Consider the following 13,513-nt stretch of genomic DNA (forward strand, 5'->3'; position numbering starts at 1 on the left):
TTATTCTTCCTACTTCAATTATAACAGATGGTGTCTGTCAGCGATATGAATGTATTGCTGTAACTGCTACAGAAGGTTATATTAACTAAGCTGTGCAAGAGTGCAGATTTTTTTTTTCTTCACATCTATTACTAGAATTGCATGCTGTCTGAAATGTCATGATGGGAGTCTTGGACTGGGAAACATCAATGGAAAGGAAGAGAAGAATCGGCAGCTGCCAGCTGGCTAACTTCAGGGCACGCTGCTGTAGTCACGCCAACATGATGAGCTGCAGCTTCCGCCATTATGGTCCTCCTTTGGAAAAAAAAGAAGCTTTGATTGAAGCTCCCTGCACATCAGGAACACCTATAGGCTCACCCCTGTTCTCTCCCAGTGTGGGCATGTTAGAAACACTGTGCACTTTGCAGCTATAGTACGGTGTAGCTGGTACTAAAATCAATTGCTAGATCAATTTGTGCATAAAATGAATAGAAAATAAGGAGGAGGAGTTGCATACAAATGGGAGGTTCAAAAAAGAGACAATTTCATGAATTTTCAGACATCTTGCAGCACCCTGTAATTATGTCCTACATGGTAATTTCCAGTTGCCATAGGGATAGAGACAATGCAATCAATTAAACCACACATGCTGGTGTCCTGGAAACAGAAATGTTAACAAGCAATCATTTAAGTTAATTATTAAATAGATATTAGTTGTTAATTATTTAAGAGATTAAAGGTAGATTGCATAAGTTCTTTGACAAAGAAAATATTGCATTATTGCATCTGGAAAGCTGCATGGATTTCACATACTGGATACAAACATCATACTATTTTTAAAGTTTTACATAATCAAGATGAGCTTGTTCATCTTCCCTGCCTGAAAGTGTTATGGACACAAAGACTAATTCATTTGACAGAGTGATTAAGTTTATGCGAAGGGATTAATTAACCTTGTCATTTTTAGCCTTCCATATGTAGCCTTGTAGACAGTGCAGAGGACACAATATAGTAAAGGGATTGTAACATCTAAACCAGTGAACTGCTGCTTGCTGCGCTTTGTGTCTTCATCTACATGTTTGTGTGACACACGTGTCTGTAGGCAGAGCTGGAAAACTGAAGAGACCACAGTCACATTGTCAGAGGACACTAGATGACCACTGTGGAAACTTGCCATCAGCGCTTTGAAAGCCTCCCCCACACACACGCAGACACACACACACACACAAACACACACATCCAGATGCATGCATATACGCAACGCTCCCTCCAACTCTTGCATCTGATGGGGCGTTGTTGACAGTAGGGGCCGCTGATGACTCACCACCAGATAAGTGATCAGCTGTCTCGCTCCAAGTCACCTGAGTGTTCTGATCTCTATTTATCACAGTAATTGCAGGCGCAGGTTGAGGCGGTGGCCCAGACCCACCTGCCATTCTCTGTTTGCCTCTCACTAGGTAAACAAAGTCTGTATTTCATGTGTTGACTTAAATACAGACATCCCCTCCTCCGCTTTTCCCCCTACGGGCTCTGGATGGCTGAATTACACTATCTGCCAATGCAAAGTCTGGCCATTCATACAATCACTATAATTATGATAGATTGTTAATGTCATCAACTGATAGCTGCTCACGTATAAATCCTAATAGCAATTTAATGACTTGCATAACAAATGGCCCCTGGTTTGATGCTGCGTTTAAGGGTGCATTAGTAACGTGGATGAGGGCTGAATTGCAAAGCTTTTGACAGAAGCCAGACCATTTAGAGCAGGAAGATGAGATAAGTGAAGCTTTCACACAGCAGGAGAAAAGCACAGCGTCCATCTTCTCCCTCTGCTCTGCAAAGTAATTACGAAATAAAAAAAAAAAAAAAAAGGTAATCTCAAGGGGAGGCTGAGTGTTTGTGCAGCTCAGCCGCTGTTGGAGAATGTGGCTTTGGCCTAACCTGATAATAGCACATTTTCACTTTAGTACACATGCAGTACATACTCCACCCACCCACCCACACACACACACAATTTTCCACCGGGTTACTCTCATTTTGGCCGTTGTTTTCATCGACCCTCTTGTGTGTCCCCTCCCAACTCTGTCGGTATATTATTACACTCTCTGTGTCTGGGGGCTCAGGTTTTATCAAAATAATGTGTGTACACAGAGCCACACTATCAAAGCACTGCAACAAAACCTCTGTCAACCCTCAGGTGTTAGCTAGCTGACAGTTACAACAATATTAGTCATATCTGACTCGGAAATTAGGTGTTTGATATATTCTGCCTTTTTGTTCCTGTGCAGCTGACGGGACAGAGGAGAAAATTCACAGTCTAGTGGTTACATTATGAGTCATATCCAGTATTTGCACTCATGGCACATCTAGATAACATATTGTACTGTCCACCAGATTTAAACTTGTTGTAATTGCCTGTAATGGCATAACTAACTAGAAATGTTATATATTTTATGACCTTAAACAAATCATGCTGAATTTGTTAAGAGATTCAGATTAACACAAGCATGCAGAGAAAAACGAATTTTCACATCCCCCCACCCCACCGTACCCACCCACCCATCTGCACACCTCCAGCAGCTCTACTGGATAATTTTTCTACATTTATTTATCTGTCTGCACCACCGTTCCCTCTAATCCCTCTCTCCCGGCGCCATGAGACGGTGCCTCCATTTTGCTCTGAAAAGCTGACACAGTTCAGCACCATACTGGCAGCGCCACCCAGCAGAAACACGCCTCTTCGGCTATCAGGTAGATCAGTACTATTCTGGCTTCACACAGACAGCCTGAGTGACGCACATGCTCTGTTGTCAAATTCAGGCTGTCTTCTGTTCATGAACACACACACACACACACACACAATGTAGAGCAGAAGCAAAGCTGATTGAAGCAGCTACAATTGGACATAAGTGCAGGGCTGTTTGTTTAAGTGGACAATAAATCGTGTGACAAAGGATTTTATTCGTCAGTGGAGGAAAATTGGTACACTCGTATTCAGGCTTTTCTGTGGGCCACAATGTATCAATTGATGTGATCCCACCGTGCTTACAACATTTTTGGGAACATATTGTCTAGATTTCAAGATTTCTTTTGGTTGGATGTGCTGTGGAACACTGAAATCAAAACTGGGTTTCATGCAAATGATCCAAAATGTCTGCACTGCACCTGCAACGTTTGGAAACTGCAGACCTACATGACACCATGTCCTGCTCCAGTTTTACAGCCTTACCTAACAATGACCCTGACATTTTCTAGATGACAAAATCATTACTCCGGTGTTTCTGACATTCAAGCTAATCCTGCAAAATTCCAATTTTTCATGCTTTGTGGGTCCTTTTGTGAACTGCATGCTATATTGTGTGCATGTATATATATGTTGACTGAGGAGGGCAAAGCAAAGCCAGGCATGCATTGCCCTGTGGGGCGACAGTTAACTGCTAAATGAGGCTAACTCCGAGAGACAGCTCCCTATCGGGTCAAAACCAAGCCTGGGTAGTGGTGGAGATGTCACAGCAAATATGTCACAGACACAGGAAAACAGCAGGGAACGTGCCGAGTTGTGTTTCTCCATTCACTCACATTCACTGAGAAAGGCTGAGCCAAACCCTTATCCCTCTGTCTCATCTGCTGCTCCTCACCAGAACAAAAGGGCCTCCTGATCCATCAGACAAAAAAAAAAGTGAGAAAATTGAGAGCCAAAAATGCTGCCAACTCCGTGAAGTTGCAGATATTTGACATTTTTATATAGTAGGCTGCCAAATATGTCTGTTTTTCATATTTTTGTTGTGTCATGATGAAAGCAGCAGCCTAGTATGAGTAACAAATATCTTGCCTCTGAATAATATTGTACAAAGAACTGTAATGAGCAAACAGCTCATGGCTTAATATCAAAGTTATTGGACTCCTATATTAAGAGTTACATGAGAGAAAATAATGAAATCACCTGAGGGATGATTACATGATTGGACGATAATTAAAGAAGCAATCTAGTTGATAAATGGCATGCCTTGGCTTATACAGTGACTCTGAAAGGCGGCATACATCAAGAGTGAAGTCATTCTGAGGGAGCCACAGTAGCAGATGGGTGCAGTCTTGACATCAGCAGGGTCATCCTGACAGTAGAACAATGTGTGCTGTCCTGAGCGGCCAGCTTCTCACCCCTGCTGAATGGCAATTAGTATCGGAAAGAAAGCAGGGCACTCTTACTTAACCCCTCTATTGGCTGCTGCATCCTGTTTGCCTTATCTTTTTCTGTTTTGTCACCAGGACACTGGTGCAAATTGTACAAGATTAAAGATTTATTTTAAGCGACTTAGCCGCTTCTGGTAATAGAAATAGAGAGAAAGTGTGGTGTAGTGAGAGAGGTGACAAAGGTCGGAGACACGGACGTAGCTAAGAATTGTCTCAGCATGAAAAGCACAGTCGTAAAAAACGTAATTAAATATATTGGGATGCTTGAATAGTACAGAGCCATCATTAGTGTTATTAGTGACTAGTGACAGGAGACCTCATGTGGTCGTGCTAATAATGTAATAATGACTAATGTTCTCAGATGCAAAGACAGAAACAGTGTGATTGTTATAGCCTGTCAGCATAGGGGTCTTTTAACTATGACCAGGAGCCTTAAAGGAATAGTTCAGGATCCTTTTCTCTGTCTTGTGAGTTGGATGAGAAGATCGAAACCAAGTGGATTTAAGTGTATTTCACAGAATGTTCAACTATTCCTTTCATCAAGTAGTTGTGTTTTTTTTTTTTTTTTGCCATGGTCGTGATCTTAAAAGTGTCTGGCTTTGACTATGATTCACATTGCATCTCCTACAAACAGTCAGCATTGGTTTTCATTTAACCACAATTTTTACCCAACCTCAACCAGGTAGCTGTAGCTGCCCAAACGTAATCAATCCGTCTACTGCTGTCCAGCCAGGGACCTTTGAAGTCATTCACCATCTCTCTCTTGCCCCACATTTCCTGTCATCTGTTTTCTGTCAGTTATCTAATAAAGGTATAAAAAAAACCTAAAAATAATAAGAAAATGTTCATATGAATCATATTTTGTCACAGGACGTTGTTTGGGAAGACAATGACAACCTATTTTATCATTTAGGTATGAGGACTTGTTGCATTTTTAACCAACAGTACTGCTTCTTATTTGGTTTGCTTACACACTGCACATATCAAAGCTACACATTGTAGGCTAACCAAGGCAGCACAACATATTGGCTCTGTGCACTGTAAACTACTTAGTCATAAAGGTTAATGCATGTTTAGATGTGTAATTTAAGAGAAAATTGATGAAAACGTGCAATATTTACTGGAAGCACATGACTGTCTTCTGTTCAAACAGGAGCAAACAGGAGATGAAAACAACTTCCTAATGAATTCAGGCCCCTCAGAGTGACAGTCCTCTTGCATGAATGAATGTAATTACGGCCTGTACATTGGTGGTCTAACACAGACGGGCACTTACTGAGATTATTCCCAGGCTCTAGTGTGCACAGTGTGAAGAAAACTGCATGGTGCTTGTATGCAAATACAGCTCCCAGCTCTTCCAAATATAGGTTGCATCGCACCGATGTATCTGTGATTAGGGTGGGAAGGCGACAAAAACTGAAAATAGAAGTCTGTGAGTGTCTTGGGGATTTTTGCACCCACACGTGAACAGTTATGTGACTGTTTGTAGCATTTTTTCTCACTCATACATGCCATAAACATGTCACTAAACATGTCGCTTCAGCATCCGCACATGCTGATTTAAGTCTTTTCCAGCTACATAGAGTCAACCACTGCAAATTCACATCAGAAAAAAAAGGGTTAAAAAGAGCAAGATGCAGTTTTATTTGGAGATGTGTGACCACTGTCATCTAAGCAATTACTCGCTCAGTTTTCAATGCTCTCTCCAGCCTTATCTCTATACCTACAGTATTTCATTCTCTCCCATCATCCATGTCTCCCCCCCCCCCCCACCCCCGTCTCTCTTTCTCTGTACTTATTCTATTTCACAATTTGTCATGCTGCAACGACAGGCTAAGGCAACGGGCACTATGCTGGTGCCTGTGAGCCGAGCCTCTCAGGGCTTGAGATAAAGCTAAGCTGACAAGCGGGTTCAGCTGCGTCACAGTGTCCTTTGAAACAGTCTCAGAAAAAAGGAGAAAACGAAGGCAAGGCATGTTCCTCCAGAGGTGGCCCCCTTTACACTTCACCTCTTGGCTCCTCCTGGCACGCAGCTGCTGGCTTTTTGCCTCGGGCAGCTTCTTCAAATAATGTTATCTTCATGTTGCAAATCCTAACATGGAGGCAATGAAACGGTGTAATCACCCCGAGTAGAAAAATATAAATCTAACTCGCTACTTAAGACAAGCTTTACATTACTGAAATTTCAACATCATTACATTTCAGCGTGTAGGCAGAGCCAAAGCTACTGAGCTACTCCTTATTTGGCTTAGAAACATAATCCTTATTTAATACACACACACACACACGCACACACACATACACAGGTGTGCCAGAGGAAAACGTCCTTAAGGACACCACTCTCTAGTGGATAAAGACAAATCCATCTCCCTCTCCTCTTTCTTCCCCCATACAGTCTTTTCTTTCCCTTAATGCCCATCCCCCCCTCCAACTGAGGAGTGCCCTGGTAAATAATTGAGGCATATTCCCCCTCTGCTACATCTCACTACTGTAGCTTCCTTGCTTTTTTTTTCCACGTCTCTTCAGTATTTAGTCATTTTGATTTAGAATAGATTTTTTTTTTTTTAATGAGAAATCGAGAGGAGAAAAGCATTATCATTAATGGTTGGTGCTCTGTACAGCCCATTAATCAGAACATAAAGATCTTTAGGGATGGGATTAATCAGCCAAAAAAAAATAATAAGCAAAAATTGGTCCCTACATAATGACCAAAAAAAAAATCAATTTTACATTATACAATATACAGAATATCTATGATTTAATGTTTGATGCCCCCTTTTTTTTGCTCCTAATTTAATTTTGAAGATGAGTTTTTCTGGCACAACATATGCAGCATTATGTCATATGAAAGGCAGAAATGATGCATCATGTCACCAGGTCTTAGAGGTGTCTGTGTTGTTAAGTTTTTCATACCCCTCTAAATCAAGCTGCTCCTTTTCTGCTGGAGCAAACCAGACATCACTTATCCTATTATTGCACATAACAGTTGAAATAGGAGATGTGATTTTTGTTTAAACATTGTGCAGAAACATTTAATTCATTAATGTAAATTTGAAACAGGGCACCTAATCTGGCAGCATTTTTTGAAGCTGCAGTGGCAGAAATCTCAAGCTTTCAATGTTAAGAGCTATAATGAGGTGTTTGCTGACACCTGCTGGCTCGAAACATGAAGTCACTCCCGTATAAATGCCTGATCTTGATTTCAACATTTACTGTATTAGGTGTTTTCATTTATAACGGGTATATATGTATGTTATATTGTCTGTGTGTCACTTTAGTGGTTAAAATACAGAAAACAATGAAACGTTTGCTTATATAGAATCCAAATAGACATTAATTAGACTGCTGCAGCTTTATCTTGAGTAGCTTCTTTTTTAATAAATATTTGAATATTTTTGTCCATCCATAAAAATCAGGAACCTAATTCAACTTAAAACTTTGTCAAGAAGAGAAACAGAAAACAATAAGAGCTGCATCAAACATGTTCACAACATGCTGCTCGTTTACAACAACCGAAACTCAACCCACACATATGAAAGGAAATTTCAAATGAGACATAAGGCAAAGAGGCTTAACAGTAAATGCCTGAGATTTAAAAGAATCTTTTTTTTCCTACATATATATTTACCTCAAACTCAACCTACATGAAAATAAAAACATAAAGCCCAAATTCCAAAATATAAAAACCACATGATGGATCTGCGTGAATTCCAGCTTAAGCATTCTTTTTCTACAGTGTTTCATACAATTTATAAGGTGATGATGGTAAGGGCAACAAGAAATATTATTAACCTTTGGCTTTTTAGTGCAAACCAGGATGACATTGATAAATAACAGCAGCTAAGACTCAACTAAGGCTTCATCCTGTTTGATGCTGAATGCAGTATGCGTAAAATATGGAGTACATTCATATTGCATCTGCCTTTCTGGTCTTTCCAGTCAACATAAAATCTTCTTAAATGTGCAATTGAGCATGCAGCAATGGCACCTGTGTATAAATAAAAACTCTTGGAAATTAAAAAATTGCTCCAGTGATGCAACTTACAGCTTTCTGTATCATAATATGTTCTAAATCTGCTGTTATGCAAGTCAGCTTGAACCAGTGTTGATTAAGCATCAGTGCAGCAGTCCTCTTAACTCTCTGTCACTGCACTCTCAGGCGTTTCTTCCTTCATAATACGGGCTGAGCTTGAGGGATCAGAATTAGTATCTTGCACCTCTGGGATACTTGTGTCAGACAGATTCTCTGTGGTGACTTCGAGGCCGATGATGTCGTCACCACCCTCGCTGTTTGGAGAAGTGCTGGTGATCAGGTCTAAACCATGACCCTGCACAGTTTCCTGGAGGTCGGATTCTTCTTCCTTCTCTGGAGATGAAGGTCTTTGGTCTGCAGATGAGGTATCTGGAAGAAATAAATGTTCCTGGGAGTTAAAACAGTTATAAACAATCAGTCCCTGGTATTGAGTGTATAGTAGATCTAGTAGTATCTACATTATTTTATAATGAATCGGTGTGATTAACTATTTCTGTCAAGTTTCAACTTAAACTCAGATTTTTGAACTTCTGGGCAAACCCCAAACAGTGAAAGTCAGAGTAGGACAAGGTTACACCAGCTATTTATAAATCCATCAACTGGTTTGTGTGTAAAGTCCTTAATCAAGTCTTTACCTGTGAGTCTGATATGTTTTAATTACAAAATCATACCAAAACCTGACCCAGTTGATATTTTAGATTGTTGCTAATATCTTACAATCTTACAATTTCATTTAGCAGATGCTTTTATCCAAAGGAACGTACATCTGAGAGCTGATACAACACAAGCAGAGATCTAGATCTTATATCTTTATTTAAAAAATCACATTTTCTTCATCTAGGCGGACTATTTTTATTCCTCAGGAATAGGAAAAAAAACGCACTGCCTAAGCAATTAAATAAACCCATAAATATGAGGTGTGCTAAAAATAGCTGGTTTTAATCATAATTATAATAATTCATATAAGCAGAATGGCATTGAAAACATGTAACTGCACCTTTGAGCTGCACAATTCAATCACTTATAGAGGTACTCACCCAAGCTATACTGATCACAAGAGTCATCTCCATAATTAGCAAACATGGAGCTGTGGCCCATGTCATTGGTGGAAACCATGTCTGACAAGTCTGGAGTAAGTGCCTCAGGTATGTTGGAAATGTCTGCCATTCACATAGAACAAATGTCCATTTTAAAATGTGTGAAAACAACTGAGACACTGAAAACAAATGAATACTCCTAATATGAGCTCTGGTTACCAAAGTCTATAGCTGGCGGTGTGGGTGAGGTTACACACAACTCCTGCACAGCTTCTTCAATTTGATTCAAACCTGTTTTGTTGACACCAGAGGGGCTACCTGCAGTCACCGAGGGTTGCTGAGGACAGAGAACAGATACTGTATGTCAGACTAGTAATCCACACAACTAAACTAAAGTAAAAATTCTAACGAAGAACATTTACTGTCATGTAAAAAAGGATGTGATAACCTGTACCTCAGTGTCACTTGCAACCAGCTCTTCACTGCTGCCAGTGACTGTGGTTTGTAGAACACTTTTAGTCTCAGTGTTGGGCTGAACTGGACGAGTTGGGATCCTGTGCAAGTAGCCATAGCCGATACCACAGCCTAAGCTAAAAAATGAACATAAATAAGACAAGGGCATTACCATAAATGTTTATTGTGTATGGACATATACTTGTGACATGATAATATCAGGTTCAACTTCAATTTGAAGATATAATACCTACCTTCCCTCTCCTCCCCATGCTCCATTCGGAGTCACCACTACCTCTCTGCAATGGTCACTCTGTGTGTTGTACACAAGCAGCTTCAGAGGTTTCCCCTCGTTGGCTTCAATCAAAGAAAAGAAATCCTCTGACTGCATGGGTTACACAAAATGAGAGAGATTTTGTTGTAGACTTTGTTCATGTATGACTGTGCCTTTTTGACCAGCTTGTAATGAATAAAAGAAAGAAAAAAAACAAAACTTACATCTTGCAACACCTGGTCAGCTCCCACAATGAAGTCATTATGTGCAATAAGGCCGGCCAATGCTGCAGGGGAATTGGCTTCCACATCCTAACAAGGGAAAGATGGTCACTGAAGCATTTTATATTCAAAACCACAACATAAATTCAACAAAATAATCTTGAACAGGACAATACTTTGTCTGCAACAGATAAGTTATGGTTTGAATTAACTGGAAATGATTTTACTCTGTTACATGGGAATTTTTGAACAACAATAATACTTTAAACTTTCTTCAAAATTCAAGTGGGTACCATTCAGTGGCTGCTGACACGCATACATACCAACGAAAATATCACTCAACATGTTTTCAATTGTTAGGATTCACTAGCAAGTTAGCAAATTAATACTTACGGTTACGCTAATTTGATTTTTTATCCTTTTACAGCTGTCTTTTGTTTAACTTTTCTATCTGTGCTAACTCAACTTGACTTACCAAGACATGCCACACGTTTTCGTTGGCTCCTTCGAAGCTGCAGAAGCGGACACTAGCGCCCAGCAGACCCTGACCACCCCACATGTTACTGGGTGTCACCTCCAGTTCTCTCACCCGCTGGGTTTTAGAGTTGTACACTTCAAGTTTGACCGCTTTCTCCACATTGGCCTTTAGAAGGTCTTTCAGCAAGTCACTTTCTTTATTCTGGAGAAACAAAGAAATATGGACTAATCCAGCTGTGACAGTGCAGACATGGAGAACCAGCTTGCATGTAAAAGAACATGAAATGAGATTATGGCAGCAGACTGTAAGGCCACTTTCCCTCCTGAGGCTATGATTCAGACCTGATGGTTAAATGTTATTAAGGGGAAAGAAAAACTGGCTGTCAAATAGGGTTTGCACAGAAGTGCACATTACAACAGAACCATGTTAGAAAAAACACCTAACAGCATATCAAAGCAAAATAAAATCCGTAGCAAGTCACCGCAATGTACACCTACATTGTCCAAAATTAGTTAATAGGACCAGGCCAAAATTAATATGTTAATCTTTGTTGTACCATAAATGTAATGTTTTATAAAACTGCAACTTGCTGTGATGACAAATCAATTGGGCAAAGCTGAAGTCTTTTCAGTATGAAATTCCTTCTATCAGTGTTTCCTTGTTGAGCTGCAGTGGAGGGACAGTAACACAAAGAGGGCATTTTGCTCTAAAATGATTGTAACTTTGGAGGATAACCACTTGATTTGACTACTGAGGTCTAATATTAACTTGTATGCAAGTTCAAATGTATGCAAATAGGGAGGGGAATACAGGAAATACAGATAAGATGGTTATATATAGCATATGAGGTAATCATGATAACAACACCTCAGGATTCATGGTGGCATGTTTCCAAAGGATCGCCACCTTCTGAAGTTGATTTACATATAAAAAAAGGGTAAAGATCTAAAAAAAAAAAAAAAAAGTCTGAATTACCTGGCTAGGGATCACAGGTCCTTGTTATGTCCTGCAGTTAATGATTTTTTAAAATTTAATATACATGGTTGACAACATTTTTACTACAATATCTACTGCTTTAACTTCATGAGCTCATTCATGCATATCAACCAAACATTGCTCATGTCATTGCTGTGCTCCTCATTAAAAACCATCAGAGCTGGCTTTAATATTTTTAACTAAACTTAGTGACTTAGTGATACATTTTATAAATTTATCTTCAATAATTCAAGTCTCACTTTTGATCTGATTGCCATTTATTATGTCCTCACCTCACCTGTCTGATTCACAAGTCAATTCATTAATTTCTCTCATTGTAAATACATAACCCTGAACAACAGATTACTTAATTTGAAATGCACATTCAGTGCAATGTTTTTGCAGTTGATGACAGGACATGCCAAAGCCACATTTGACTTGAGCATCATTGGAGTCTACTCACAAGTCTGGTATTTCCTATAGAGAGAATGAAGTCAAAGAATGGCTCCAGTCCTGCTCTCAGAGCAGGGGAGTCCTCTTGTACCTGAAATATGATAAAACAAAACATGTATGGTTTATTTGAAAGGGTACATTGTTACAGTCGCTCCCATGTGTCGATTCAAGGCATTGCAGTAGCAAGAATTTGGGGAAGGGGATCCTCAGTGCGAGATATTGTCCTGCACAGCTGTTCCTAAAATGATAAATAGGTTATTATGTAACGTTACAAAACATCCTCGCTAGTAACTATACTAACTATACAGTTTCTGCAGTAATTCCTAGATAATGACTGTCACATAGCTTGGATATTTGCCAAATGCCACCTCATCATAGGCGGACACCATTATGACGCGTCCACGGTTTCACAAATTAGCTACATTTACAGAATAACCTGAACAACCAACTATTGTTTTTCTTCGTGGATAAAAGTGACAATAACTACTGTTCAGCACTATAATGGTTAACGAGTCAGTGAGCTAAAAGTGGGTAACCCACATTCAATAAAAAGGAGCTGTAAGGAGGAAACTGAGCGCTGTCATTAATACAACCTTACACTAGTCAAGTCACGCTACAACAACGTACCCCATGGACATGATATCCACTGTTAGTTCCCCCGTCCGACAAAAACGAGCTCTGCGGTAAACCCATTGCGTTTAACAGTTACGTTAGAATAACACTGACTGACTGTCACTGAGGTAGAGTAACGTTAGAAGTCATTACTGGAGGCTACACGGCTGATTGAAGCTAGCTAACCCTGCAGCCCAGGCGGCCAGGTTGACTGCAGGCAAAGCTAATAAACAAAGATGCCAGAAAAATCGAGCCGTGCTGAGTTTGAGCTCCATGACGAGACGGAGCAGCCTGTGTTCGATTAGCCGTCCTTGAAGCGGTGTGCTACGCGGTTGCCTAGCAACAGACAACGCTAGTGTAGAAGCTTTATAGTCTTATGAATGAAATAAAATTTTACGGACATTTAACAAGAAATTTACATAAAAAAATAATTGTCAGTTTGAAGCCTTAATGGGAGCACAACTGAGGCAAACAAATTCAACATTTCATCACATATTTTTTTAAATAACTTTTCCATTAGTTTTTCTTCTCTTTTTACAGCAAATCATTAAATAGATTACTGGTTAGTAGTCAGCCGGCATGCTGCTAATCTGATTTAGTAGAGACCTGCCTATTGGGTTAATATGCCCCAAGAGAATAAACCCACTGCAATACCTGGCACAAATTATGCAAAGTAATGCATTTACTTTCAAAACATGTTACAAGAGTAACAGTTACTCTTTTAACATGTTTTGAAAGTAAATTATCCCCCATATCTTAGTCTAAAACACAAGAAAGTAGGCATTTTACATTAGGCTGCAATAC

The 13,513-nt window shown here is 39.8% G+C and overlaps 1 protein-coding gene across 2 annotated transcripts; it reads right to left on the reverse strand.

The window, feature by feature from the left end:
* Positions 1-7,525: 7,525 nt before the first annotated feature.
* LOC122972893 (Golgi reassembly-stacking protein 1-like) lies at positions 7,526-12,953 on the reverse strand. Of its 2 annotated transcripts, none has more exons than XM_044340293.1 (9): positions 12,725-12,953; positions 12,108-12,188; positions 10,667-10,870; positions 10,195-10,281; positions 9,951-10,081; positions 9,698-9,833; positions 9,535-9,580; positions 9,244-9,366; positions 7,526-8,575 (listed from the first exon to the last, which is right to left on the reverse strand). In XM_044340293.1, the coding sequence occupies exons 1-9, from the start codon at positions 12,788-12,790 to the stop codon at positions 8,307-8,309; spliced, it is 1,143 nt and encodes a 380-aa protein (XP_044196228.1). In that variant the 5' UTR covers positions 12,791-12,953; the 3' UTR covers positions 7,526-8,306. The 2 variants fall into 2 exon arrangements, with proteins under 2 accessions (XP_044196228.1, XP_044196227.1); XM_044340292.1 differs by having other exon boundaries at positions 9,463-9,580; positions 12,725-12,952.
* Between the last annotated feature and the right edge of the window lie 560 nt (positions 12,954-13,513).

Source organism: Thunnus albacares, chromosome 21 (assembly GCF_914725855.1).
Source record: "Thunnus albacares chromosome 21, fThuAlb1.1, whole genome shotgun sequence".
Taxonomy (NCBI): domain Eukaryota; kingdom Metazoa; phylum Chordata; class Actinopteri; order Scombriformes; family Scombridae; genus Thunnus; species Thunnus albacares.

Bases quoted from the DNA above. Each gene is read 5' to 3' on its own strand.
- LOC122972893 (XM_044340292.1), bottom strand. From the start codon at position 12,790: ATGGGTTTACCGCAGAGCTCGTTTTTGTCGGACGGGGGAACTAACAGT. The intron at 10,871-12,107 runs GTGAGTAGACTC...TTGTTTCTCCAG, and splicing joins CTATAGGAAATACCAGACTT to AATAAAGAAAGTGACTTGCT. The intron at 9,581-9,697 runs GTACAGGTTATC...CTCTGTCCTCAG, and splicing joins TGGTTGCAAGTGACACTGAG to CAACCCTCGGTGACTGCAGG.